Source organism: Bos javanicus, chromosome 23 (genome assembly GCF_032452875.1).
Source record: "Bos javanicus breed banteng chromosome 23, ARS-OSU_banteng_1.0, whole genome shotgun sequence".
Lineage (NCBI taxonomy): Eukaryota > Metazoa > Chordata > Mammalia > Artiodactyla > Bovidae > Bos > Bos javanicus.
The window spans coordinates 27,496,055-27,524,003 of NC_083890.1; the positions used below are offsets into that span (position 1 = coordinate 27,496,055).

Consider the following 27,949-nt stretch of genomic DNA (forward strand, 5'->3'; position numbering starts at 1 on the left):
CTGCTGAGGGGCTGGGTTCCTGGATCCTCAGGGGTGCCAGTGTGAACGGAGGGCAGCAGGCTGGGCATGAGGCACTGGGTCCTGATGGGTAGAGGTGCGTCTGTCTGGGCCTGGACTTGGCCCTGAGCCAGGCCTGAGTCACGGTGCTCACTCGCTCCCTCCTCCTCCCGCCTCTTCACCTCCGCACTGCGGCCAAGGGAGGCCCGCCCTGGTGCTGGCTGCTGCTTGTGGCCCTGGGCAGGCATGAGAAGAGGGGCTAGGGGTTGCCTGTCTTGCCCCCACCCTGCCGGGGCCTCCCTCCCCCTCCACTGAGTCGGGCCTTAGGTTAATTATAACTCTGACCTAAGTGCCCTGTGACGCCCGGCCCCGCGGTCCTGCCCGGAGACCCAGCAACCAGGTAGGGGAGAGGCCTAGAGAGGGGACTTCCAATCCCTGGGGGTGCGTCCGCTTCGGGGAGGGGAGGGGCGTCCTGGGGGAGGAGCCTCAGACCCCGCCCCAGCAGGTGTAAGTTCCTATTGGTCTGATAGGCCCTCAGGTTTGCTGAATGATTGAAGGGGGAGGGCGGGGAAGCCAGTCCGAGGAGATAAAGGGCCAAAGCAGGTGCCCATGGAGACAGACAAAGCCAGTCCTGCCCCAAGTTTCTGCTGCTTCCTTTCCTCTCTCGAGTGCCTGCTGTCCCCTAGGTCCATGTCTTAGCTATGCTCCCCGCGGACGTGCCCCTACGCCACCTGGGCCCCTCAGTGCTGCTGCTGCTGCAGCTGCTGCTGCCTTCTGCATCTGCCTTCTTCCCCAACATCTGGAGCCTCCTGGCTGCCCCCGGCTCCATCACCCACCAGGACCTGACCGAGGAGGCGGCGCTCAACGTCACCCTGCACCTCTTCCTAGAGCAGCCGCCCCCAGGTCGGCCCCCCCTTCGCCTTGAGGACTTCCTGGTGAGCGTCCCTGGGTCCGGTCACATCCTGGCCAGATTCCCCCATTCCGAGGACCTCTGCTACTTGAGGGTCCTGCTTGCCAAGAGAAGGGACCCCCACACACATTCCCTCCTGTCCTCCAGGCAGCAACAGTGCACAGGAGTCCTAGTCTTACAATCAGGAGTCCCCCTCCCTACAGACGTCCGGGACTGCCCTTCCCTGGTAGGGCCCAGCACCCTCAGCTCCTTTCACATCCAGCCTTGAGCGCTAGAGCCGAGCCAGCGTGGGCAATGGTCCCAACCTAGGGGCTTCCCTGGAACCCCTGCCCCTCCCACTTTCCCAGGGCCGCACCCTCCTTGCCGACGACCTCTTTGCCGCCTACTTTGGACCTGGGTCTCCTTCCCGACGGTTCCGAGCAGCCTTAGGAGAGGTGTCTCGTGCCAATGCCGCCCAAGACTTCCTGCCAACTTCCAAGAATGACCCTGACCTGCACTTTGATGCCGAGCGGCTGGGCCAGGGCCGTACACGCCTGGTGGAGGCTCTACGGGAGACTGTGGCGGCGGCCAAAGCCCTTGACTATACCCTGGCTCGCCAGCGCCTGGGGGCTGCGCTTCACGCCCTGCAGGTGAGAACAGAGTTGGGGATCGTCATCAGAGGGGTCTTTGCTTCCAGTCTTCTGGACTCCCGGATGGTGCTTTCTTAGTCATGCCTCCGCCCAACTCTAGAAGGGGCTGGGGCCCAGCTTGCCAAGGCCCTGGGGCTATTCCCTAGTCCCCACCAGTCCAAATTGGCAGCTTCCTGTGGGAACAGCCAGGACACCTTTGTGGCTGGAGTGAAGCAAGTGAGAGGAGGGTGCTGAGGTCCAGAGGTGGGCCGTGCAGGCCACTGAAGGGCCTTAGGTTGGGCTCTGAGTGAGATGGGAAGAAACAGTGGGAGGCTCCCACTTCACCAGAGCTCTATTCCGGGCAAGGGAGAGAGCACTGGAGGGCAGGTAGGGTGCCTGGAGGAGCAGCCAGGCGGGAGGAGGTGTTCAGGCTGGGGAACTGGAAGGAGGGGCAGTTAGGGCTGGAGACCGCGAGAGCAGTCAGCTAGTGCTTCTTCCCCGTCTTTCTCCTGGGACCAGGATTTCTACAGTCACAGCAACTGGGTGGAACTGGGGAGGCAGCAGCCACACCCTCACCTCCTCTGGCCGAGGCAGGAGCTCCGGAGCCTGGCACGAGGTACAGCTGTGCCCCTGCTGGTAAGGGGGAAGCCCACAGAGCCACCTCCTCTCAGCCCATCCAGCCACTGGGTCACATCCTGAGGTCAACTAGGAGGTGACATGGCTTCAAATCTGAGACAACCTGTGAGGTCCCTCAGTTCAACCAAAGGCCAGTCAATTAGCTGGCTTCCCCAAGATCACGCAGGGGAGGACAGAGCCAGGACCACTCTGCAGACTGCAGGGAGTTCTCGTTCATGAGGTTTCCTCCCTGCACTGGATCGCAGGGGACTCTTTCTCTCAGTCCCCCCTTCCAACTGAACTGTGACCCAGAAGCTGCCTTGTGTTTATTACAAGTACACTTCCTGTCCACAGCTCATGGAGGGTACACTCCCCGTAGGACTGGTCTGCATGATTTTCTAGACATTCTCAGTCTCAAATATCGAGTCTCATTGCCAGCCATGAACTCCAGGGTTTAGTTCAGAAAGCCTTGAAAGGTACCCATAAAGGGTACCTGTGGGCCTTCACCTTGTTCCAGGTGGGAGGAAAAGCTGAAGAAGTTTGGGTGGACTGGGATAAACATCAGGGGCAGCAGAATCATGGGTGCTGGACCCCGTGCTCTCTTCCCAGCGGGCGATCCTACCTGCTCTGACTGTGAGGAGTTGAGCTGCCCTGGGAACTTGCTGGGCTTCACACTCCTCACTTCTGGCTACTTTGGAACTCGTCCCTCCAAACCTCCAGGTACCAGATGGGAAGACCCCAAGAGTAAGGGGAGAAGTCCCTTCCTCTCCCCTGACCCTCTCCCTAAGGACCTCAGTCCTGTAGGCCCTTGTCCTAAAATCCTGTGGTATCATTTCTTGGAAGGAAAGTATGCTGGGAAGGGGGTGGGTGGCTGGCTGAAGGCCCACTGAGGTGGCCATGGTTGTTGGAGTGCAGGGGGGACAGCTTCTTACAGAGATGATAAGACATCAATGCCCGAGGGAACTTCTGGGGACCGACTTGAGGGATCAGGGGATCTACTATGTGCTGTGGTGACCAACCATTCCAGATTTACTCCAGATTTGCCCTCTGCAAAATGTCCTAATTTTCAGCTGATCCTTTCCTGAGGAGTGAGAGGGTTAGGCCAAGTCAGAAAGTGCTTCATTTTATTAGAAGGTAGTGGGTTTTTTACCTTCACCCTACAGATCTGTTTCCCCAACCCAGGGAAATGTAGCCACGGGGGCCACTTTGACCAGAGCAGCTCCCAGCCGCCACGGGGAGGCATCAACAAGGATAGCACATCCCCAGGCTTCTCCCCCCACCACATGCTGCACCTCCAGGCTGCAAAACTGGCTCTTCTGGCCTCCATCCAGGCCTTCAACCTCTTACGAAGCCGCCTGGGAGACAGGGGTTTCTCCAGGTAAGTGGCCTCCTGCAGCTGGGCTCCTTAATAGGTAGGTGCTCTGGAACTGAGAAACCAGGGGCTGGGGACGAGTATGCAGACCGTGCACCGTATCTCTGGCCTGCTTCTCAGGCTGCTGGACATCACCCCAGCCTCCAGCCTGAGCTTCGTCCTGGATACCACAGGCAGTATGGGCGAGGAGATCAATGCTGCCAAGATCCAGGCCCGTCACATTGTGGAGCAGCGACGGGGCACCCCCATGGAGCCCACTCAGTATGTCCTGGTGCCGTTCCATGATCCAGGTAACTATGGTCTGGCCAGGAGAGTGGAGGCAAGTCCAGGGCAAGAGGTAATGTCACTGGTAGGGAAGTGGGCCTCATGGCTTCACTTCCATAATAGAATGGAGGCACTTCCTAGGATCCTTGTCCTTTATTGGCACCTCTATGCATATAGCAGAGAAGGCAATGGCACCCCACTCCAGTACTCTTGCCTGGAAAATCCCATGGATGGAGGAGCCGGTAGGCTGCAGTCCATGGGGTCGTGAAGAGTTGGACATGACTGAGCGACTTCACTTTCACTTTTTACTTTCATGCATTGGAGAAGGAAATGGCAACCCACTCCATTGTTCTTGCCTGGAGAATGCCAGGGACGGGGAAGCCTGGCGGGCTGCCATCTATGGGGTCGCACAGAGTTGGACATGACTGAAGCAACTTAGCAGCAGCAGCAGCTGTGCATATAGGGAACTGTCAGCCACTTCTTCCACTGTTTCCAATATGACAGCACTTGCCATAGGAGTTTAATCATGACAGGTGCTTAGGCAGGCAGCCTCTGAGTTGTTAGGCGTCCATCCTAATAAGTCATTTTCAATTCTCTCCATTTCCTGTGACAGAGATTGGGATGAAGATGGGGAACTTGGTGTGTCCAGGCCTCTGTGAAATATCTGAGACAGCTACTTAAATCATATTCCTTCCTCCACTGACTTAGAAGTCAGATTATCTGACCTGGGTTGACCAATCTTACTGTGTGTCCTTAGCCTGTTTGTTTAACCTCTCCTTCCTCAACATCATCATTCATAAAATGGGTCAGTACTCATCCTGACTATCTCCCAAGGTTGAAATGATCATCAAATAAAATTTGGATTGAAACTTCCCTAAGGAGCGGGTTTGAGTCTGATATAAATCTCATGGTGACTGACATTCAACAGGAGCTTATCACATATTTGATAAGGGTATGAGTAAATGAATAATTAAGAATTTAGCACTTATTATGTGTCAAAACCCTGTTCTGAAATTTACAAAATCAACTCAGTCATCTCAATAGGCTTCTCTGAGGTAAGCACTATTATTTCTCTGGCTTTTCTGTGAGGAAATGGAGGACCCAGGTTTTTTTTTTTTTGTAATTGATAAGTATAGTTGATTTACAGTGTTTCAGATATACAGCAAAGTGATTCAGTTATATATGTCATTTTTAGGTTCCTTCCCATTATAAGTTATTACAAGATATTGAATCTAGTTCCCTGTGCTATACAGTAGTCCTTGTTGGTTATCTATTTTATATATAGTTGTGTGTATCTGTTAATCCCAAACTCCTAATTTATCCCTCCCTTTCCCTTTGTTAATCATAAATGTTTTTTATGTCCTTGAATCTATTTCTGTTTTGTAAATAAGTTCATTTGTATCATTTTTTTAGGTTCCACGTACAAGTGGAATATCACAGTGATATTTGACTTATTTCACTTAGTATGATAATCTCTAGTTCCATCCGTGTTGCTTCACCAGTTGTTTTTATATTTAAACATATACCCCAAAAGGGCCCACTCAAGACCACAGGAAGTACCACCATTTTGTGAGGAAATGAGGTCCACTTTCCCACCAGAGGAACCTACACCCTGCCTTGTCCTATCCTGTCAGTATAAATATAAAGAATATTGTTATCTCAATACGAGTTCAACTGAGGAACACAGTGGGGCCTCTTGACTGGGGAGATGGCCCTTGACTGGGGAGATGGCCGCAAGAGAGGAGCCTTCTCCTCAGTCTCTCAATCTCATTCCCCAGGGTTTGGCCCTGTCTTTACAACAAGTGACCCTGACAGCTTCTGGCAACAGCTCAATGAGATGCATGCCTTGGGAGGTGGTGATGAGCCAGAGATGTGCCTGTCAGCCCTGGAGGTTTGCTCTCCCCCCCCTCCCCCGTCCTTTCCCTCCCCTTCCCCGCTCTCCAGGCCTTACCATCAAGGGAGCTAGAGCTTCCCTGGGACCCACCCTCCATCCCATCTTCAGAACCTGGTCTCACTCGTTTCATTCCAGATTTCAGGGCCATACTGCCTTCTGCTCTGCCTTCCCTTGCTCTGCCCATTCCCCTACTGCCACCATTTTAAAAACATTTATTTATTTTTCATTGAAGGCTGCCATTTTTTACCACCAGTTTTTTCTCTCCCTGCCAGCTGGCTCTGCTGCACACACCTCCACTCTCAGACATTTTTGTCTTCACTGATGCCTCCCCTAAGGACGCCTTTCTCACCAACCGGGTGGAATCTCTGACGCAGGAACGGCGTTGCAGAGTGAGCATAACTGGTGGGAGACTCATCCCTAGGTACCCAGGGATGTGGGTTTCCAGGATGTGTCCTGGGGTTTCCAGGGCAACTCTCATTACAAGGGTGACACTCACACCAGGGTGGTTAAACCAGCCTTGGCTTGGAGGGGAGAGAAGTGCCTCATGAGTGTAACATCTCCAAACCCCTTTAACAATACTAGAATGGGAGGCCCTACCCTTAATGCTGTAGCAGCCAGAGGGTAGACAGAATTTATCACCAATGGTCAGCTCTGTACAGAGCTTGAGCACAGGAGATCCTTGGTTACAATGGTACATAGCAAGTAGAAACCTCAAGTACTGGCCTCTCTTCCGGACACAGGTTACATTCCTGGTAACTGAGGACCCATCTAGGGCTCAGGGCCGGGCCCGGCGTGAGGTCTTGTCCCCTCTGCGTTTTGAGCCATATGAGGCAGTGGCCCTGGCCTCAGGAGGAGAAGTGATTTTCACCGAAGACCAGTACATTCAGGATGTGGCGGCCATTGTTGGGGACAGTATAGCTGACCTTGTGAGTATGTGTGGAGGCTCAGCTGAGAACTGAGGGGACGGGCGACACCGCATTTCTCTGTCTCGTTAAGAATGGTTCTCTTTGCCGAGTTGCCAATCCAGGCAGAAGGGTGGGAAGGAAGTTTCTCTCCCTCTGAGATCCACGGCTACCCTCTTCTATCCTGCTCCTTCCATATTAGTACTACCTCCCCACCCAGTCTTGACCTCCAGTATTCTGTCCTCACGGCTCCTCTAGCAAGTCCTGCCATCTCTTATGGGGGGGGGGGGCAGAAGGTGGTTGCCTCATCCTTAATCCCTTGCCTCCAACTTTGTCATTGACCATAGCTCCACCCCTGCTCCTCCTCTCTCACTGGGATCCCTTCTCCACGTGTTCCTTCGTTTCTTTCTGTCTCTACCTTTCTCTCTCCTGCCTTTGTTCCCACCTCATCCCATAGTCTTATCTTCTCCCCCATTTTTCGGTCCTGCCCCCTCAAGGTGACCCTTCCCCTGGAGCCCCGTGTTGTGGTGGCTGAGAGGCCACTTGTGTTCAGAGTGGATGGACTGCTCCAGAAGGTCACAGTCCGGATCCACGGGGAGGTCAGCAGTTTCTGGATCAGAAACCCTGCAGGTACTTCCCTGTGTGTGTCTCAAGGCAGTGGGAAGAATAAGAGGCCGAATAAGGAGGGGTAATGTATGAAAAGAAAGGAATTCTCCTGTGCCAATCTCTCATCACCCATACCCACCTAGGGGTCTCCCAGGGCCAGGAGGAAGGTGAGGGGCCTCTAGGTCACACTCACCGCTTTGGGCGGTTCTGGATGGTGAGAGTGAATGACCCTCCACAGTCAGGAACCTGGGAGATCCAAGTCACAGCCAAGGGTACCCCCCGGGTGAGAGTGCAAGGTAAGAAGGATGATATTCCTGGGAAAGGGATGGGGAGACCAGAGAGCAATATCAGTCACATTCATCGCGGGAGGGTCTCTGACTGCCTTCAACCTCCTTCAGCCCAGACCTCCCTGGACTTCCTCTTCCACTTTGGGATCCCCATGGAGGATGGACCCCACCCTGGGCTCTACCCCCTGACTCAACCAGTTGCAGGTACATCTAGCCCCACCCCTAACTTGTGTGTATATATATAATTTTTTATTGAGTTACAACATTTAACAAGGTGCACTAAACTTAAGTGTACAGGCTAGGTGGATTTTATATATTAATAACCATCACTCAGCTCAAGCTATGGAACATTTCCAGCATCCCAGAACTTGCTGCTGGCCCTGCCCATCAGTACCCACTAGAGGTAACCCCACTGCCCCATCCACATGGCCCAGAGCTAACCACTATTCAAAGCCGTTCATGTTTTTCTCCCTGTCTCCAAGTCTCACGCCCATCTCTGTTCTCCCCTCCTCTCCCCTATCCAGGTCTCCAGACCCAGATGCTGGTAGAAGTGACAGGGCTGGGCTCCAGAGGAGGCCCTGGAGGCCCTCTGCCGCACTTCTCCCATGTGGTCCTCCGAGGGGTCCCGCAGGGTGCTGAACTGGGCCAGGTGCCTCTGGAGCCCAGGGGACCCCCAGAACGAGGTCTCCTTGCTGCCTCGCTGCCGCCCACCCTTCTGTCCACCTCGGGACCCTTCTCCCTGGAGCTGGTTGGCCAGGACGGAGTGGGACGGGGCCTGCACCGGGCGGCCCCCCAGCCCTGTGCTGTAGTTCCGGTCCTGCTGGAGGTGAGAGGCTGCGGAAGGTGTGGCTGGGGCTGGAGGGAACGCGGCCTGCTCCTCCCCTGACCAGCCCTCCTCCGCAGCTCAGCGGTCCCCCGGGTTTCCTGGCACCAGGCACCACGGCCCCGCTTAGCCTCCGCATCGCCAGCTTTTCTGGCCCTCAGGATCTCCATCTTAGAACGTCTGCCAAACCCAGTTTCGCCCTCACCTCCAACCTCTCCAGGTGAAGTCCCTGAAACCTCCTGCTCCCTTCTGGTCCCATCTTTCTGTGCCCGGGCATGGGATCTGGTAGGTGCTCCTCTGGCCCTTTGGGATGGGAGCTCAGATTCCTCGCTCCCCTCCCCACCTCCCCTTGGCTCCCAGCTATTCAGAGCCTGTGGCTGAAGCCAGATGGTGGCATCCACTCCCCAGGGTTCACCTGGAACAGAACGAGTCCGCCTGGGGGCGCCTGTGGCTGGAGGTACCAGACACAGCCGCCTCCGACTCCGTGGTGATGGTGACGGTGACTGCAAAGAATGGAGAAGCCAGCACGATGCCCCCGACCCATGCCTTCCTCCGGCTCCTGGTGCAGGCCCCCGCCCTGCAGGTGAGTGCCCCTACTTTCCATTGCAGGAGAGGCAGGGTAAGGGGAGAGTGGTGCGGGATTAATCTGGGGGCAACCACCCTGACAGTCTCTAATTCTCCCCAGGACCAGCTCCCTGCTCCCGCCTACTCGACTGACCCGGTCCTCAACACCTCACGCCCTGCCTTCCATTTTTTCACCTCAGTCACTCAGGGTGGGGCTGGGGGCGGGCTGGTGGGCAACCCCTGGTGGACCACATTTGGGGTGATGCTGCTTCTGCTCGGCCTGGGCCCCTGGTGATGCAGCAGCCCCTGGAGGGAAGGGTCTCCAGCGCTGTGCGCCATCTTGCCCACTGATGAGAAGATAGGAGGGGCCTCTACCTCTCCAGGTGGGATACAAGTTTTCCTTCTCATCCACTTGCCTTTTTTTCCAAGACTGGGATAGAGGGCAATGAATTTCCCACAATGCACTTTCCCTAACCCTTGTGGGGGTAGGGGAGAAAAAAACAGATTCATTTTTGGAGAAAGTTGCTTTCTCTTTCTCTGCAGCATCTTTACTCCACTACTTATTCATGCTCTCTCCCAAGCGCAGGTGGAAGGGAAGATATCTGGGACAGTAACTAAGACTGGAAGTGGGGAGGTGGGTTCCCCACCTCCTACCCAAAGTGTTATTTATAGAATTGCCTTTATTGACATTCTGGAGATGCTCCTATTTTATTTTTGAAATTCTGGAGAGGCTTCTATTTTATTTTTGTATTTAAAATTGAAGGACAATGCCAATAAACATGTCTTCTCCCCAGAGAGATTTCAGAGAAAGATCACTTATGTACATTGTATCAGAAAGAGTAGGGGGGTTCTCAGGTGGGTGCTAGTGGTAAAGAACCAATGCAGGAGACGTAAGAAGCATGGGTTCTATCCCGAGTCAGGAAGATTCCCTGGAGAAGGGCATGGCAACCCACGCAGGTATTCTTGCCTGGAGAATCCCATGAACAGAGGAGCCTGGTGGGCTTGCAAAGGGTCAGACATGACTGAAGCAACTGAGCATGCATGCATAGGAAGAGTGAGAGCATGAAATAGCAAAAAAGATAAAATGGAAGTTTTCAGGAGCAGAGAAAAAACTTTACACCGGTATATTTGGATTTCAGTTGACCCGCCACCCAGAGCCATTTAGTTGTTGAGTCAGAATAAGGAGGCTAGGGGTTCTCTCAGTCTCATCAGCATGACTGAGGGGACCACAGGAACCTTTAGACACGGGTAGGGCCCCTCCGTCCATGGGGGCAGCCTGGCTGAGCCATCTCCCCTGTTGGCTGAATGCCTCCTTTCTGCTGCCTTGACATCTCCTGGAGAAGAGGAGAGAGACAGTCTGGACATCTGTGTTCCTCACCCCCACAGCCGGCTGGCCAGGGCTCCTGCCCCACCCCCACCCACCTGTTGCCGCCACATGTCCTGTTTCCTTGGCCTTCCCTTCCAGTCCTGGGTGGTGCAGGAACTAGCTTTGTTTGGGGGATGTGGGAAGAACTGGGGGGAAATGCGATGTTTTGTTAGACCAGTGCTGACCCCAAGTCCCTTCTTCATCCCCATTTCCCAAAAGTCTAAATTAAAAACAATAAACTCACCTTCCCCTGAAGCAGATTCTGCAAGCAGATGTTCACTCTCTGAATCTGGGCTAACTGGGGGCCACGGGGCTCTGAGTGTAAATCTGTTAGAAAATTCTAGAGGAGGAATTGGAGGCAGACAACATAGTGAAACTTGAGCTCCATCTGCCACTCTTCTCCTGCCACCGCAGGCCATTCCTCTCCTCCATCCAGGCCCCTCAGTCCAGTTCCCTGCCAGGCAGGTGGGCAATTCCAGTATTCTCTGCTTCATCTCTGTAACAGTCCAGTTCTTCAGCCCCTCAAACGCCATAGTCCCCACTTCTCTATTCTTTATGGATTCTCCCTGCCCATCCCAGCTCATTCGAACAATCCAGGCCACTCCCCCAGCTCCACAGAGAGATTCAAATTGTGTCCCTCTGAATAGAATGCCAACCAGCCTTCTCTAGGCCCAACTATGAACACCGACCTAACACTTGGGGGCATCCTGTCGTTACAATGCTGCTTCCCATTCTTGATCCCTGTCCATTAACTCTTGCCTTTCCGGGATGGTGTCAGGCTGTGTCCACCCACCCCTGTAACCCCTGCCCCCCCACCCCTTGGGTCAGCCCCATACCTCACCAAGGGCCCCCACGTGCAGCTGCTGTTGCTGAGCCTCCCTCAGACGGCCCTGATACCAGGCCTGGCTATGCTCCAGCAGCTCCAGCCCCTGCCAAAGGGCGTCCTGCTCCCGCTCCAGTGCCTGCATCCTCTGCAGCTGAAAAGGCAAGGAGCAAAGGCTGACTCACTCTATAGCAGGGTGATGGGCCATGCTTGGCTTCACTGTCTGGTCACTGACTGTGAGTCCAAACTGGCTACTGGGGACCTGCAGGGCGAGTGAAAGCAGGGGGCTGGAGCCGTGCGTCCTCAAAATTGACGGGGACTGTAGGAGACTAATCTAGGGAGATGGGCTTCCCCAGGATTTCCTGTGGGACTGATACTCACCCAGAGGAAGAAGCTCCGGGCCCCTGGGTCTTGGCGGCTTGTCTCCAGTGGCAGCAACAGAACCGTGTAGGGGGCTTGCACCAGGGGCCACCCACCGGGACCCTGGCTCCCCATGGCTCTGAGGTGGGAAGGGTGGAGCCACGCCCACTGGTGCAGGGCTGGGCCCTCCCTTTCCCCCAGCCTTGTACTGGTCCTGCCTAGTCTTTCAGCCTCTTAGAGCCCTTCCAGCTGGGTCTGTCTGAGGCCAGGGTGTTCCTACTTTGAAGGAAAAGAACATCTTGGGCTTCTGTCTTCTTCCTCATCTGTTTTCGTAGGGCCTGATGCAGTGGTTGATTCTCATAAAGTCCCCCTGGTAGAGCCCGAGGCCTCCCTCCAGCAGTGATACTGTATTTACGATGTGGCAAGGCAGGTTCCTCTGTAGACTTCTGCTTCCTGTTTCATCTCTTTCCTACTCGCTTCGCTTTGTTTTGGCTGGTCTGAGGAAACAACAACTTTCTCCAAAATAAGCTTTATTACTAACATTAAACAGAATTTCCAGGGAAACAGAGAACTCTGGGTCTGAGGGAGGTAAGGAAACAAGGAGGCCTGGCAGCCTTCAGGGGTTTGGAACCTGGAGGAGGGCCCAGGAAGGACTCTCAGAGGATGGTGGTAGCAGCAGGCAGCACCTCCTGACTCATGAAAATGTCCAGGTCCAGGCTGGGATCTTCCAAATCCAGTTTCAGAAACTTATCTACTAATGTCTGGCAACTGAAGGGAGAGAAGAGTGAGGTTTGGGGGAGGATGGATAACAGAGTCCCTGAGCAGAGGGGAGAGGATGCAGTACAGGAAATCCAGGACCTTGAGAATTTAGGAGTTTCAGAAAGAAACTGTGAATCATTAAAGGGCAAAGAGGCTGGCTGAGTCCCTGGAAGGGGCAAAGGAGCTGCAGAACATGGACCCTGAGAACAAGCACCCTGGGCCTGCACTCACTTTTCCATTTGCTTCTCCTTTAGCAGCTCCTTGACAGGTTTGATGGGCTTTCCACTGCGGATCAAGTCTGAAACCTGGGACCAGGGAGGAAGGGGTAGGGGTGGGGGTGGGTAAGAGAAAAGAAAGTATGGGTCAGAAATGCCATGGGCCCAGAAATCCGGACCCCTGAGAGAAGCAGGGACAGTGGATGGGAGCCCTGATGGAGGCAGTTGCTCTTCGGGCCTTACCTGCTTGCCGCGAGCAATGAGTTTCTCAGGAAGCCCGGCCTGGGCAGCCGTGTGGGAGGCGTGGCTGGCACGGGCAACACCTTCACAAACTTGATAGAAGAAGACAAGGTCGTCCCCATCCTCACAGGTCTCCATGGTCTTCAAAGAGAATAAAAGGGGACAGTGTTCGTTCTGCTTCCTGCCCCAATACCCTTGGTCAGTCGCCGTTGAGAGTAAGAAACGGAAAGGGACACGGTCCCTGTTCTGATGCAGGAGCCAGTTCCCAGCTCCGGGAAATGCTCAGCTTCGGGGCCCCTGGGGAGCTGGGTAGGTCTCCTCACCAAGTACTGCACAAGCGGCCCCCGCGGCAGCAGCTGCAGCTGAACAAGGCTCAGAAAGTTGGTGGCCACAAAGACGTGGGGACACGTGGGTCCGAGTGCCAGCCAGTGTCGGATCACGGCAGCCAGCAGCGCGAGCCCATCCACCTGCGAGGGGCGCAGGGTAGCACAGGGTGAAGGTGTGGAGCCACAGGTGCCCCGTGCGCCCCCTCCTCCTGCCGGGCCTTCCCCCCTCATGCCCACACACCCCTATTCTTTTCCAGAGGCCCTGCCCCACCCTCCTCCTCCTTCGCCCTCCTTCATTTTCCTCTCCTCAGTTCCTCGTTAGCTTTTGCCCTTACCGTGTTGGTTCCCTTTCCGAATTCATCCACAAGGACCAGCGAGCGCTCGGTGGCATTGTTCACTGCTTTCGCCACCTGCTGGGCACCCGGTGGATAAGGGAGAGTTTCATAAACATTCGAGGCCTGGCACTGACCAGTGTGCCTGTGAGTAAAGATGCCTGAATACGTGTACACCCTACTGAACTGCAAGTTCTTTAATGGCGAGACCCAAGTTTCGTTCATCCTTTCATTGACAACAGTGCCTCTCACAAAGCCAGGGACTGGCAAAGGTTCATGGTATTGATTCTCCTGGTTTCTGAACTGGGTGCTCCCTGCCCCTCACGTAAAGAACAGGCAGCAGAAGGAAATTTTTTCCTGTTCTGACCATTTTTCAGGGCTCGGGTTTCTTCCCCATTATCCCCTCCTCCAACCCTGCCTCCTCTTGACCTGGTTGAGGTCGATCATGAAGGTGGAAAGGCCAAGGGAGATGGATTCGCAGCTGTGAATTCGGGTGAAGATGGCATCTACTGCCCCGATTTCAGCTTCCTCTGCTGGCACAAAGCTGCCCACCAGGGCCATGAATGTGATCAAGCCTACCTGAATAAGGGAGGAGAGAGGTACAGTGCCCGGTGGTGTGGGCTGAGGTGAAGGTAAGGCTAGTCTCAGGAGAGAATGATAGATCAAGATAGAAGGACACAGTTTAACTACCCCTTCGGCTCACTTTAGAGTCAGTGAAAAGTGGCAGGGAGTTGGCAGAGGCATTCTGAGGAACAGCGTGGACCTCCTCAGAGGCGGGAGAGGAGGATTCAGGTCAGAGGATGGTCACTGGCACACGGCCCTTCTTCAGGTAGAGAATGAGAATGCAGCAGGGAGAGGGACAGCGGGGGTGAGTCTGTTCATGGCATGTGGGGTCAGAGCACAATGGGGAAGAGCGGTGGGGGCCTGGGGTGCCTGGGAGGCGGGGGATGGGGATGATGGAGGTGGCAGTGCGGGGGCTTGTCTACCTGTTTGAGGTAGATGCTCTTCCCTGAGGAGTTGGGTCCGGTGATGACTTTGACCCTCCCTGCGTCCCCCCCACACTCTGCAGAGTTGGGCACGAAGGTACGGGCACAGAGTTCCATCAGTGGATGCCTGCAGCCGATGCAAAGTTACCTTGCATGTGGCCGGCCTGTGGATCCAGAACATGGGGCCTTTGGGCCCCTCGTTGTCTATTCCTCCACCCATTTCTGTCCTCACCTGCCATTCTGGATTCGTACCCCAAGGAGCCGTGGGGAGTAACGGGGCCTTGAGTAGCCGTAGTCCCGAGCGGCACTGGCAAGAGCCAACAGGACGTCCAGGCGGGAGGCAAGGTCCAACACCCGGGTCAAGACGGCTGCCCGCGCCAGCACCTGGCATTGCAGCTGGTGCATCAGCAGGGTCTCCTGGTCTTGGGGCAGGGGAGGGAAGGAGCTGGTGTCAGCTCCAGGGGAGAGCAAAGGAGAGACAAAGAAGCCAGCAGATGAACCTAGAAACCATCTGAAATCCCAGAGACACTCAGAAAAGGCAGAGTCAGAGAGAGAGAAGGAATAGCAGGAAGGAAAGGAGCCTACTGGAATCACCTCCACACTGCCCAGCCCGCTCCAGCCACTCGCTTCTCCTCACCCCGGATGTCACAGTGCAGGTCCCCCAGCAGTGCGTCCAGCTCCTTGGTTCGAGCACTTCGATAGTGCAGCTTCTCCTCTGAGAGGAACTGGGTACAAGGGTTCAAAGCTACGGGCTTTGCATCTCTCCATCCTCATCTTCTCTCACCCCACCCCAGCCCTGGCCTAGATTTCTTTCTCCTTTGTCTCAGAGCTGGTAAAGATACAACAATGAAAGAGGGATCCCACACTGGGCAGAGCTAACGGGGAAAGGCCCTCCCTCAGCTGCTGATTGCCTTTCCTTATCTCCCCCTACAGAGGTCAAGGGTCTCACCATGAAGTCCAGACCTTCAATCTCAAAGTCACTGGTCTCCACCATGGAAGGCAGGCGGGGAATAGAAAGAAGGAAGCCGATCTGGGGGAGAGTAAAGAAGAGATAAAGCAAGGAGTGATGCTCTGGGCACTTTCTTTAGAAGTAGCCAGAGTCCTCTGTGTCCCCCAAATGCTTCCCTCAGGGGCCTAAGCACCAAAGAGTGTTCACATTCTTCTGATTTCTCCAGGAGTTTTCTTATCTACCTGTGTCCTTCCTAAGCCTCATGTCTCCCTAATGCCCCCGGGGAGTGCACCACCCCTGCCTCCTGCCCTCACCAGAGGGATGTAGATGACACTGCATGAAGGAATCCGGGAGTCCAGATTCTCCAGCTCCTTCCGAGCCACCTCAGTGAGGAAACTGGGAAGTCCCATCAGTCTTCGTTTTTCTAAGAGCGTGGAAGACACGTGGATATCAAAAGTAAGGCTCCCACCCTGGTTGCGATGATCATCCCCACTTGCAGGGGTCACCTGCAGAGGACGGTACCCCATCACAGGGCAGGTTCATGTTTCTGAGCTCAGGGGCCCATCCGTACACCTAACACTCACTCTCATCAATTTCAGGATCTATGTTGGGGAGGACCGTGAAGCGATTTTCAGCAAGGCTGCCCTCGAAGTCCACCTGAGGAGACAAGAAATCCAGGTTCTTTCCATCCAGCACAATCTCGTCCTATTCCTCACCTCTACCTGGGCCCCAACTCGCCCTTTAGTCCTGGCTTTAACCCTGACCCTCCAGGCCTCAAGGCACACCCCTAATGTCTGCCATCCCATCTTCTGACCATCCAGCTGACCTCAGTGTGTCCCATGCATCCTTGTTTTCCACACCATATTCCCCAGAGCTCCCACCCATTGTTCTCCATTATTTAGATCCGTCTCTCTCCCCTAGTTTCCCAGGAGATCTTTCTCTTTCGTTCCACTCACCACTTTCCCAATGAGGCTGGCAATGTGGTGCAGGTCATCTGAGAACTCTTGGGCAATGTCGCGGAAGAGCTGAATGGACTGGGGCAGGGAGCGGCAGGCATCCCTCAGGCCCAGAGCACTGTACACTGTCTGTGGGAGAAATGGACAGAGGAGGGTGGCCCGTACCCAGGCCGGGCTGAGGCGGGGGGACAGGGCTGGATGGAGAAGAACAAAGACCAATAGGGAAAAACATAATAACAGAGACGGAGGAGCTCTCAAAGGCAAAAAAGAAACCAAGAGAAAATAGCATCTGCAAAACTCTTCACCAGGCATCACACTAAGCACTGAGACTCTGAAGACAACAAAGACAGGAGGGTCCCTTGTCCCACAAGGGCTCTCAGTCTAGTGAGGAAGACAGAAATCTACCCAGAAGATTTAAAAACAAAGTGGTAGGTGCTTTGATAGACATTTGTACAATGTCCCAAGAAAGAAGTTTGTACAGAGGAAGGAGAAAGAGAAATACGGATATGAAAGGCAGAGACGAAGTAAATAGGCAGTAGTGGCAATGCCAGCATTTGGGTGAGAGAGCACGAAGACAGGACGGGTGAGAGTCACTGAGAGTCACTTAATTCCCAGCGTGAAGGTCAGTGACCTGGGGTGGCTGCTCTAACCAGGGATTAGATTGAGTGCACAGACCCAATCCAAAGGACATTTACTGAACCTTACTCTGTGTCAAAGGACACATAGAGAATATAAATCAAAGGGCTTATAATCTACCCATGATGGAAACAAACAAGTAGCAAAACAATGGCTACTCACAAAAAAGCCTGAGCAAATTGTGGAACTAACTAAAATTACTAAGGAAGTTCACAGAATAAGACTTACATGGGGCTTCCCTGGTGGCTTCGTGGTAAAGAATGCTCCTGCCAATGCTGTAGACACAGGATTGACTCCTCGTCTAGGAAGATCTCACATGCCTTGGAGCAACTAAGCCCAAGTAACTGAGCCTGTGCCAGTGCACAACTATTGAGTCTGTGCTCTAAAACCTGGGAGAGGCTTCCCAGGTGGCAGAGTGGTAAAGAATCCACCTGCAGTGCAGGAGATGTGGGAGATGTGGATTTGATCCCTGAGTCGGGAAGATGCCCTGGAGGAAGAAATGGCAACCCATTCCAGTATTCTTGCCTGGAGAATCCCATAGGCAGAGGAGCCTGGTGGGCTATAGTCCATGAGGGTGCGAAGAGCTGCACATGACTGAGCACGCGTGCACGCACTAGAGCCTGGGAACCGCAACTACTGAAGCCTGCGCATCCTAGGCCCGTGCTCCCCAGCAAGAGAAGCCTCTGCAATGAGAAGCCTGCACAACAACTAGAGAGGAGCCCCCACACACCGCAGCTCAAGAAAAGCCTGTACAGCAAAGAAGACCCAGCACAGCCACAAATAAATAAGTAATTTTAAAAGCCATTACATTTAAGAGACAAATATAAATCTAAACGAGATAATTGACAATAATAAAATATTCATTTTTAGGCAAGATAGTGCGATTGTTCTCTTTAAAAAAATAATTTTCTTTTAGAAATCATATTGAAATATTTATGGGTGAAGTGATGTGATGGCTGGGAATTGCTTCAAAATAATCCAAGAAAAGGAAAGTAAGAGAAGAGATATGTGAAACAAGATTTGCATAAGTCAAAGTGTTAAAGCTACAGGGTGGGTACATGAGGGTTCATTATATTATTCTCTTGAAAATTTTTTTGACAATTTCCACACTACAAAGTTTTTTTTTTTTTTTTAAGGTGTTGGGATAAAGTTGGACATGGGGACAAGAGTAAAGAAGGTTTGGGACACATGCTGGGGGCTTAACCTGGATTTCTAGGTTCAAGGGAGGTCTTACCTTGTAAAGAACCTGCCAGTCACTGACCTTGGTGTGGGACAACGTCATGCGTTTAAGAATCAGCTACAGTCGGACAAGGAGACAGTTGCTGGTTTCCTTCTCCCACTCTAATGGCCCTCAAGATGCCTACCACTCCTCAGCCTCCTTCCCCACCTCCCTGCCCCCCAACCCGGGCTCACAGGCACGTTCTTGATGTGACCCAGCAATCGGTGTAGCATCTGAGCCATGTCCAGATTCTGGGGTAACAGGAAAAACTGAATGACATCCAGACGGGAATTCAGTTCCCCCAGGTCCTGGGTTGGACGTGTGAACCACAGCCTGGAAGTGAGGTGGAGTGGGGAGACCAGGAATTACATCTGTTCTCATCAGTGTCTTGATCTCAACTTGGGAAAATGTGCCTTTGGAGGGCCCTGGGGGATGGTGGCAATGTGTATTGGTACACATTGTAAATACAGTGTCATATCTATGCAAGTGTGTTTACTCACACCTACTGAAAATCTCTGGATGTGAGCACGACCTGACTGTGTATCTCGGTTGTGATGATATGACCATGTGTCATTCCCTGTGGATAGGTGATGGAGCTTTTCAATATTTTTAGAGGGAGAGCAGAGTGTTGAGGCATTTGAATTCCAACACTCTAGCTCTATCTGCAGCTGAGAAGGAGTGAGTCAGAAAGAGTTTGCACATCCATATTTAGCTGTGAAATAGCAGACGTTCGTCTTTTCATGTCCTTCCTATGAAAGTATGTAACTGTTCCATGTAGAATGATAAGTCCTCAGTTCATAAGTCCTCAAGGTCATGACTGCAGGGAAGAAAGTATTGGGTAGAGGTACTTAAAGAGCTTCACAACATTGTCTTGTTTTTAAACTGACTAGTGGAAACACAGAGGTTTATATTATTATTACTACCTTTTATGTGGAGGTATTTCCTGACAAATTGAATTATTATACAGAAATAAATGTCTCATCTGTGTTTCTTTAATTCAGGGAGGGTATCCCTATCTCTCTATGGCCATGAAGAGTAGTGAGACGCTATAATGACCTGGGAGGCCACGGATTCCTTCCTGCATTAGAGCAAGCCGTTAGGCATACTATTTTGTGTAAGAGCCAACCTGTGGAGACACTGGGGCCTAAGGATGTATATCTCACACTGAGTCTATGGCCACTTATTCTTGGTTAGAAAACCCTAGGTTAGAATGAAATGGAGGACTCATTTGGATTCGAGAGTGGGTTTCAGGCAACTCTGGTTCCTGGGCACAGGGGAGCAGAGGTGCCTGAGGCAGTGTAGGCCAGTCTGTGAATACCCCTACATGGGCTCACCAGACAGGCTTCCTTATAAAACACCTGAGTGTCTCTGACTTATGTACTTCAAGTGCCTGGAGGTCTTGGTCAAGTCAGGCTCAAGTCAGTTGAGGAGATGAGGCTCTTAGAAGATAAGCAAATTGTCCAGTCATGCTCCTAGTAAGAAGGACAGCTGGATTTCAAAATTAGATCTCCAGACTGCTTGGACATCACTCTTCAGAGCATACTGTGACAGTCACATTCCAGGTTCCTTGCCTGGCTTTAGATCAGCTGGGCCCTTAGCTGATCATCAGGTTGTGAGTCTATGCCCTGTGGGGGGTCCTATCTAGGGAATCTGCACTCTCCCTCACTTTTGATTCAGTTCTCTTCTCTTCTGAGAATTCCTTTCCTTTCATCCCTCATTGAGATTAGAGATCTGGACCAGAAGAACTAGACAATATAGGGGTAATTAAATTACCTCACCAATTATCTGGAGATGACTTCATAGATAATCCTAAATTAACCTCCAAGATATAGAGTGCAGGGCAGGTGGCATGGGAAAAGGATTGTGTACCTGCAGGCTAGCAAAGGTTTCCTAACTTTTCAGAGATGATGTAACCAGTGTGCTTGCATCCTACTTCATAGAGGGTTATGTGCTGAGGTAACAAGAATGTGCCATGGCATAGCATTCACTCACTTGCATAGAGGGCAAGTAGATTCACTAAGTGCTAATTCCAACCTGATGTGATAGTGCAATTAAAAAACATAAATAACCACTATGTGATCACACAGCAAGATGCGTGCCAACACACTCAGAGGTGCCTGTGAAAGCTTCACCAAAAAGGTGATAGTTGGGTTGCACCTTGAAGAGGATGTAAGATTCTGATCAGTGGAGAACAGAGGAAAGACTTTCTAAAGGGAACAGCATAAATGTAGACTGGAGGGGGAATTCTCTGGTGGTCTAGTGGTTAAGACTCCACATTTTCACTGTGAGGGCCCAGGTTCATCCTTGGTCTGGGAACTAAGATTCTAAGTCTTGTGGCCAAACAGCAACAACAACAAAAAATAACCATACACTTGAAGAGATAAGCCTTGAAATTAAAATTGAGGAACCCTCAGCATTGTACTGCTAAAGATGAAAATCTTCATCCTGTAGGTAATGAGGGAGCCTCCTAAGATTTGTCTTTTGTTTTTACTTAAAAGGTTTAAAAAATAGGGGAGTGACATGTTCAGATCTCTGTTTTGGAATGACAGTTATTTTAGAATGAAGAATAGATTGGGGAAAAGAAGAGTTTAGAGGCAGAGACACCAATTTGAAGGTGAATGCAATGCTCCAGGTTAAAGATGAAGATATTAGAATTAGAACAGAGGAAAGAGGGAGAAGGGGATGGCTGGGAGACACATTTTAGGATAGAATCAATAGGTCTTAGAGAATAATTGAATATGGGGGGTGAGGGAGAAGCATCAATCCAAGGTTCAGAGCTTGAAAAGCTATATTGCCAGCAACTCCACTAAGCAGAAAAGGGAATGCAGAAAGTAGGAACAGGGCCAGTGGGCATAGGTTTGGACGCTCTGGGTTTGAGCTTCCTGTGGAAATCGCAGGTGGTAATGATAGGCAAAAGAGTATTCCACATGTGGAGCTCAGAACTAGAGATACTCATTTGAAAGTCATAGAGAACAGCTCACACCCGAAGTGTGCTTCTAGCCATTAAAGATATTACCATGTGCACACTGCTGTCTTGTGGTTGTGTTTCTGCTGCGAGTACGTGTGAAAGTCCGAGTGTCATCAATGGCTTTGTATGTATCTGTGCTGACAATGTAAAATGAGAGTAACACACCACATGGGGTCGTTGTAAGGACTAAAGGCATTTAGCCAGCATTTGGGAAAGGGCAGCTGTTTTCATTCCTGTTAAGGGTGGTGTGTTTGAGGCTATAGGCGGCATGCACACGTGTGACTCTCGCTCACCTGAGCAGCTTCTCTCCCCACTTACAGCGGCATCTATTGAGGATTCCTGTTGGGGTAGGGAGTGAGTCTGTTACAAGCAGGGGCAGAGAAAGGAATGTATGGATGTGTCTAAGCTGAGGCATCAGGGTCAGAGGTTTGGGTGCTGGGCTGGCTGGCTTGGGGGTTAGTCCCCAGATACAGGACACAAAGGCAGCCAAAGCCTGCGTCTGGCCACAAGTCTGAGCCGGGATTACCTTACATGGGCCTGGGGGAGGGAATGAGCACTCATAGGAACACTCAGCCAGAAAAATATTCAGAGTAGGCACAGTTAGACTCACAAAAAGCCCAATACATATACGTAAACATTAGACCCAACCCACTGAGATGCACAGTGAAACCACATGGATACTTGGGTGATGTCCCCAACACAGCCTAAAGCCTGAAACAACTATAAGAGATAAAACTCTATGCAAAACAAACACAAGAGTTATGCAACTACATAACTCTCCTCTCTATATAGGGTTTCCCAAAGTCCCTAGACAGGTACATCACTAGTACAAACATTCATACAAACCCAAGGAATAAGACAGAGTTGGTAAAGTAGGGAATAATATGCAAATGACATGGGACAACTATACTGGACAAGGCTTCGGGGAGATGCCCAAGCTCAAGAAGGGTATAAAGAAGATAATAAAGCTGGACTAGAGCAGAAGTGACAGCTGGCAGTGGGGTAAAGTGGGAAGAGAGGGGCTGGGATCCATCTCTGGAGGCAGCTGCTTTTCTGGCAGGCCTGTGCAGTGGGGGATGAGGGACAGGCACACCTACCAAAGAGGCTGAGCCCCTCCTTGAGTCCGCTGGCCACTTTGTACACCGAGGGGTGAGACTCACTCTTAAATATCTGCAGAACACTATCAGGGAGAAATTAGGGTCATGTGGGTTTTTAAAGGTGATTGAGAAAATGGAATGGGGATTGGGACCTCTCCTGAGATCAAGTCTTTATGTAAGGTTTGTCCCTCACTGCTCTCCACCTCAGTTTCTCCATTTAGAAAAGGAGGGTAACACCTTTGTGTTTTTCTTCTTCTCTCCTCTCACCACCCCACTTCTCTTTCCTTCAGGGAGAGAAATCTTAATAGCCCCAGGATTAAAGAAACTGAAGCCCCATTAGGATTATTACAGCATTAAGCTTAATCCTTCTCCCTCCCCAAAGATGACAGCCTGCCTCCATCTCCTTACCTGTAAGTGTCTTGATCTATGCTCACCAGATTGGTTCTGAGAACAGAAAACAAGCAGAAAGGAAGGTGGCTGGGGTATGAGAGGTCTGAGTTCATTCCTAAGTCCCACCCACTTAGCCCTCCTTCCAGAAGACTGTCTCAGTTTTCTCCCCAGAGCTCCATACCCTCTCAGGAACCCTGTGTCCTGGAGCACTTTACCAAATGGGTCACTGCCACCACTCCCCAACCTTCCTTACTTTCCAGGCTTCCCAATCCCACCTTACTTTGGTTGAGGTTAGGGTAAGTCACCTACAACACAAATTTCTTAAAGCCTAGGATGGGGACGCTGACGTTATAGTCTTCTAGTTCAACCCCGATTCTTCTTCGACCCAGGAACTTGAGCAGTCCTCCAAGTGCTCGAACCTAGGATATCAGTAGTGGTGCTGGGCTAAATCCCAGTGTTTTGGTGGCTGGACAACACCAGGAAGAACTATTATTTTCCAGGACTGGGCTAGTACCTCCAGGACTCAACCCTGGTGTCCAGGTGCTTGTGCCTTTTTCTAACCTGCTACATCCCAGCCCTTATCTCGCAAGACCCATCTCACCATGAGGAGGCAGTCAAAGGGGATGATGGAGGAGAGGAAGAGGATTTTCTCGGTGGTGGTCATGGAATCTGGGAGGAAGGAGTAGTTTCCAGAAAGGAGGCGCTGTTTGCTTATCTCCAGGCCTATTTTGAGGGGGGAACGGGAGGGAAAGATCTTGTAGCCCCAATCTTCATCTTATTTTAAGAATGAGAAAACAGAGAGATGATGTGGCTTGCCAAATTCACACAGGCAATTAGTGGAAAGCTGAGACAAGAACCAAATTTTAGACCCTCTCTTTAGTCTACGTATAATATAAAGACGTTTGGCTGGGAACATAAGCTGAGAAAGATAAATGGCTCAGGCGAGTAAGAAATCTATCTGGAATTCAGGATTTTGGGTCAAAAAATCATATTAATTCAGGAATTTATTTTATTTTATTTTTAATTCAGGAATTTAGGATAGAACATTCCCTGTCCTTTTTACAAACCTGGGAAGATAATGGAAGTGCTTTCTAAATCAATAAGGTAACTGAGGTAGTGCCTTTTTTTTAAACTAAGGGGTAAATGGCTTTGGCTTAAAGGGGAAAATGCCAACAATCAAAATTGACCAAAAAATGCTACCACACTCTCTTTCAGGGAGGGCCCTCATCCCTAAACAAGCCTAAACTGCAGGTTATTAAAGGTAGGGATTAGGAGAGATTGTGGGGAGACTGGTCATGGGGCCTGAAGAACATATAGGTTTAAAATGAGACAGGGCTGAGAGGAGACCTCTGATGATGAAACTGGAATTAGGAGAAAGGGTCACATAACTGGGATGGGGTGTGGGTAAAGTAAAAGGGAGGAGATACCAAAATCCACACTTGGCAAAAATATGATTTCAGGTCTCTTAGGCTCCCTGTGCTCTTGGGAGGCTATAAAGGAAACAAAGAAAGGGCCATCAGTCTGTACATCATAGTCGTTTTGCCTCTTTCCCATCTTCCCTCTCACCCAATTCTGATCTCCTGGCTGTAGCTCCGCACAAGACCCTTTAATCTCTGGAACATTCCGTAATTTTGTCCTTCCCCATTTTTCCTCTTTCCCTTTTTCAGTCCTTACCAAGCTTCCCCAGAAACCGAGTCATATTCTCATCCTGTTTGGCACTTGTAACAACAGACCGGGGATCGATTTCATCCAGAACTTGGAAGGAGAATGGAGAGCAAATGAGTTCGAGGATCTTTCTCTCGTGACTAAAAGGGAACCTGTTAACCCTCCCTTTGTTACCTCCCTTCACCCCTCAAAAACTTATTTCCTCCAAGAGCAGGGAAGGCCCCCCCACACTGGGAGAAGTAGGAGTCACATATGAAATTAGAAAAAGAAAGCAGTAAGACTGATGGGGTAATAGGAGGGAAGAGGGGTGCCCATGAGATTATCACTGGATCATAAACCCCTAAAGGACAGACATGACTGATTTGCTCAGGACTATATCTCCAGCACCTGATATATTTGTGAATAATGAGATGAATTCCTGAAAACAATAAAGGGAGTCTCTAGGAGTCAACTAATAAAATAGATTGAGTCAGGTAAGGCCATGTGAATGCAATACACTTCCAGTGCCAGCACAGGGGAATTCGTAGTTCTGTCCTTACCTCTTTGGAGCAGCTTGAGGCTCTCGTGGTCTGGGGCATCTGGCATAAAGTGGATGGTGGAGTCACTAGTATCATAGTAGGCAATGCCCAGGTATCCTGAATTCCACAGGACACATAGATGAATCTGTCGGGCAAGGAGGAAAGGAAACTAATAGTTGAATCACTGATAAGTACAGGGTTGGGCCATGTCTTATTTAATTTTAATTATTTTATCGACTCTCAGAGATAGGTATCATCACCCCCATTCAGTAAATGTGAAATCGACACTCAGCGGAGGGAAGTGACTAGCCCAGGTCTTCCCAGCCCCTTTATATTCTAACAATCATGCGTTCCAATCAATTTCCGGCTCTGTCGAGCTCCTGCTCCTCCAACAGCGCCTCTCCCCCTACAAGACCTCAGCAGGCTCCTCCTCTCCCTCCTCCTCGGGCTGGCGGGGGCCCGGGTCTGAAGCCACGGTGGGGAAGCTGGCCGAGGCCTCCCCGGGTCCTGGTCCGTTCGGCGTCCTGGTTGGGGTCGCTGCTACCGAGGCCATGGCTTTGGAGGCTCTATGAATGCAGAAAATGAAGACAGTTCTGGAGCGAGAGCTCACTTGCTAGGAGGCTGGGGTAGTGGGGCGCGCAGAAGCAAATCCACTGAGAACTACTGGGAGAGGGCTGAGGGCAAAGCTGCGTGGACCTTCGAGAACTGTGGTTACAGGTGTAGGACATTTGGAGGGTCGAGTTTAACGGTATTTCACTTTAGTACAGACTGTGGAAAACACCACTCAGCCCACCCTCATTCCTGTCACGCGGAGGTTGTGTTTTGGAGACGGTCTTGCGGGTGCTTTGGGGGGCGAGTTTTACCCGCCTCCTCTCTCCCGTCCTGCCAACCAAGCCCCCAAGATCACAGTCTCACGATCTTGGCTTCCCCGACCTGGTTGCGGGAAACTCGCGGTGTTTTCCCGCCTTTTCAGTCACCTGGGTCGCGACGTGCGCGACACCTCGTCACTAACAGCCGCGGGCCAGCGGGACTGGAGCGCCAACACGAAGGTGGAGTGCGCGCGCACACGCCCCGCCTCCTTAGCCTCTATTGGTCGAAGAAACCCGGATCCTAACTAGAGATCCAACAGAGTGAAAGGGAAAAAAGGACCATAGAGAAGACTGGATGATGATTGGCCTATTCGCATACGGGGCGTTGCCAGAAGGTTCAAACTTCCCGCCCTCCGCCGTTGCCTAGCACCCGGGCCTCTGCCCTCAGGCTTTCTGGGCTTTGATTGAGAGCCTGTGAGAAACGTTCTTGGCAGAGTAGGAGCCCGAGCCCCATCCCCCACCCCATCCCCCGCAAAGGGTCTAGGGACTTTGGGGAACCTGCAGACGGGACCGACCTTAAAGGAACAGAAGTGCACTTTTTTTATTTTTTCCTGGAGAATGGAGATAAGCAACATTAATTCAACCTATGCCAACAAGTCTAAGTTAATATTTATAAAGAGCTTAGACCAGTGCCTGGCAAACACAGTAAGAGCTTCGTGAGTGTTTTAAATAAAATAAGCTGAAATAAGAAGCGAGGCTCCTATCTCAGTCCACCTCTGCCTGTTTCTTGGGTGCAGACTATGATCGCTGCCATAGGGGCACCACAAGGCCTAATTAATAATTTCGGCGCCCCACGAGAAGTTGGAAGTATTCGAATTTCACCAAATTCTGGCAGAAAGAAAAAGAAAAGAAAGAAAGTGAAGTTGCTCAGTCGTGTCTTTCCGACTCTTTCCGACCCCATGGACGGTAGCCTACCAGGCTCCTCGCTCCATGGGATATTCCCGGCAAGAATACTGGCAGAGAGAAGTAGACCTAATAAAAACACCTACACTCCTACAAGCACATGCCCCTACCCACACACACACACTCCTAAGAACAGAAGAGTGTTATTCACTCATTCTGGGCCAGGTGGTGGAATCAAAGCAGGGGACATAAGTTCCTACTCCATGAGCCTAATTTTTGAGTGTGTATATGAGGGGTAGAGAAACAAGAAGATAGAGAGACCAAAATAAGCAATCATAAAATTTTAAGGGACTTCCTGGTGACTTCCTGGTGGTCCAGCGGCTAAGATTCAATGCTGCCAATGTGCTGCCAATGCAGGGGGTCCAGGGTGGATCCCTGGTCAGGGAACTGGATCCCACATGCCACAGCTAAGAGTTCACAGGCTGCAACTAAGGATCCTGTGTGCTACAACTAAGACAGTTCAGTTCAGTCGCTCAGTCGTGTCCAACTCTTTGTGACCCCATGAACCGCAGCACGCCAGGCCTCCCTGTCCATACCAACTTCTGGAGTCCACCCAAACCCATGTCCATTGAGATGCAGCCAAATACATATTTTTTTTAAAGTCTCTTGAAATATGTCTTCACCCCCAGGTTGTTCTGGGTACTTTGAGATGCAGAGATTCTCATCCAAGCACTTAGGAAAGATGGTGGGTAAACTGGCTCTGCTAACTAATAAATGGAAAATCTCCTCTAGTAAGAAAGGTGGAGGAGTGAGTTAAAGACTAGGTTAATGGTTACCCCTGGCAAATTGTTGAGCAACGGAGCTATGGAAACCTGGAGGAGGCCAGGTGACAGCTCTAAGGAGTGTCGGGGGAGGGACACACCTTCCAATCTGGGGTGGGAAGAGATTAGGGACTGGTTTACCAAGCTGAGGAAGGGGAAGAAGTGGAAAGAGAAGCCTAGAGAAATAAAGGGGAGAGACTGAAATAGGAGAAAAGCAGGGGCAAGGAGATTGAGATGGGAGGGAAACTTCTCTGAGGCAGGATTTGGGGGATGTAGCCCCTGACTTCAAATCCATGAAACACTGATGGATGGTACCAGGAGAGGGCAACATTACCCGTCACCTGAAAAGTTAAGGAAAAATATTTTGTGGGCAGCCATGCCAGCTAGCCAAAGTCAATATTGATGATCAAGGCAGTTCTAGCTATAAAAACTGTAGGAGAGAAAAGAGAGGCAGGGGAGAAGCTGCCAAACCTGTTTGAGCTCAGGACTGGCCCAGTTTGCCTGAGGCTTCTCCCAGAGGGGAGATTTTTGTGAGGCAGATTCTCTGGTGGACATGGACCAGCTGGAGCAGAAAAGGCCCCTGGGAAGTAGTGCTGCTTTGACCTTCTTCAGATGGAAGGGGTCATGTGTGCAGGTTTCAAGGGTCACCTTGGAGGAGATGCCCCTCAACGAACAGATATTTGTTGAATCATTCTACATTCTTCTGTTCAAGGAAAGTGAAAGTCACTCAGTTGTGTCCAACTCTTTGCGACCCCATGGACTGTACAGT

General features: G+C 51.4%; 3 protein-coding genes across 10 annotated transcripts; 1 reads left to right on the plus strand and 2 right to left on the minus strand.

The window, feature by feature from the left end:
- The first annotated feature begins 42 nt into the window (after window positions 1-42).
- VWA7 (von Willebrand factor A domain containing 7) lies at window positions 43-9,639 on the plus strand. 4 transcript variants are annotated; one of them, XM_061399109.1, is made up of 17 exons: window positions 43-397; window positions 684-932; window positions 1,255-1,536; window positions 2,035-2,131; window positions 2,740-2,850; window positions 3,313-3,508; window positions 3,623-3,792; window positions 5,545-5,657; window positions 5,933-6,049; window positions 6,401-6,586; window positions 7,060-7,192; window positions 7,312-7,659; window positions 7,790-7,858; window positions 7,980-8,281; window positions 8,359-8,498; window positions 8,687-8,861; window positions 8,964-9,639. In XM_061399109.1, exons 2-17 carry the CDS (start codon window positions 699-701, stop codon window positions 9,135-9,137), a joined length of 2,847 nt encoding a protein of 948 aa, XP_061255093.1. In that variant the 5' UTR covers window positions 43-397; window positions 684-698; the 3' UTR covers window positions 9,138-9,639. The 4 variants fall into 4 exon arrangements, with proteins under 4 accessions (XP_061255093.1, XP_061255094.1, XP_061255095.1 ...); XM_061399111.1 differs by lacking the exon at window positions 43-397 and having other exon boundaries at window positions 502-932; window positions 7,312-7,464; window positions 7,567-7,659; XM_061399112.1 differs by lacking the exons at window positions 43-397; window positions 7,790-7,858 and having other exon boundaries at window positions 503-932; window positions 7,312-7,464; window positions 7,567-7,659.
- A 310-nt stretch (window positions 9,640-9,949) lies between these two features.
- Window positions 9,950-11,803, minus strand: SAPCD1 (suppressor APC domain containing 1). 2 transcript variants are annotated; one of them, XM_061399178.1, is made up of 5 exons: window positions 11,413-11,803; window positions 11,045-11,185; window positions 10,453-10,548; window positions 10,265-10,354; window positions 9,950-10,176 (listed from the first exon to the last, which is right to left on the minus strand). In XM_061399178.1, exons 1-5 carry the CDS (start codon window positions 11,524-11,526, stop codon window positions 10,081-10,083), a joined length of 537 nt encoding a protein of 178 aa, XP_061255162.1. In that variant the 5' UTR covers window positions 11,527-11,803; the 3' UTR covers window positions 9,950-10,080. The 2 variants fall into 2 exon arrangements, with proteins under 2 accessions (XP_061255162.1, XP_061255163.1); XM_061399179.1 differs by lacking the exon at window positions 10,265-10,354.
- Window positions 11,804-11,904: 101 nt separating this feature from the next.
- MSH5 (mutS homolog 5) lies at window positions 11,905-26,187 on the minus strand. Of its 4 annotated transcripts, none has more exons than XM_061399113.1 (25): window positions 25,581-26,187; window positions 25,063-25,213; window positions 24,669-24,792; window positions 24,139-24,219; window positions 23,892-23,954; window positions 23,066-23,187; window positions 22,774-22,883; window positions 22,483-22,518; window positions 22,075-22,157; window positions 21,271-21,316; window positions 18,204-18,342; window positions 18,025-18,087; window positions 16,155-16,283; window positions 15,783-15,855; window positions 15,513-15,622; window positions 15,199-15,279; window positions 14,887-14,974; window positions 14,482-14,671; window positions 14,250-14,376; window positions 13,693-13,842; window positions 13,267-13,341; window positions 12,929-13,072; window positions 12,609-12,746; window positions 12,382-12,455; window positions 11,905-12,159 (listed from the first exon to the last, which is right to left on the minus strand). In XM_061399113.1, the coding sequence occupies exons 2-25, from the start codon at window positions 25,198-25,200 to the stop codon at window positions 12,048-12,050; spliced, it is 2,496 nt and encodes an 831-aa protein (XP_061255097.1). In that variant the 5' UTR covers window positions 25,201-25,213; window positions 25,581-26,187; the 3' UTR covers window positions 11,905-12,047. The 4 variants fall into 4 exon arrangements, with proteins under 4 accessions (XP_061255097.1, XP_061255099.1, XP_061255098.1 ...); XM_061399115.1 differs by having other exon boundaries at window positions 25,441-26,187; XM_061399114.1 differs by having other exon boundaries at window positions 25,625-26,186.
- Window positions 26,188-27,949: the final 1,762 nt, after the last annotated feature.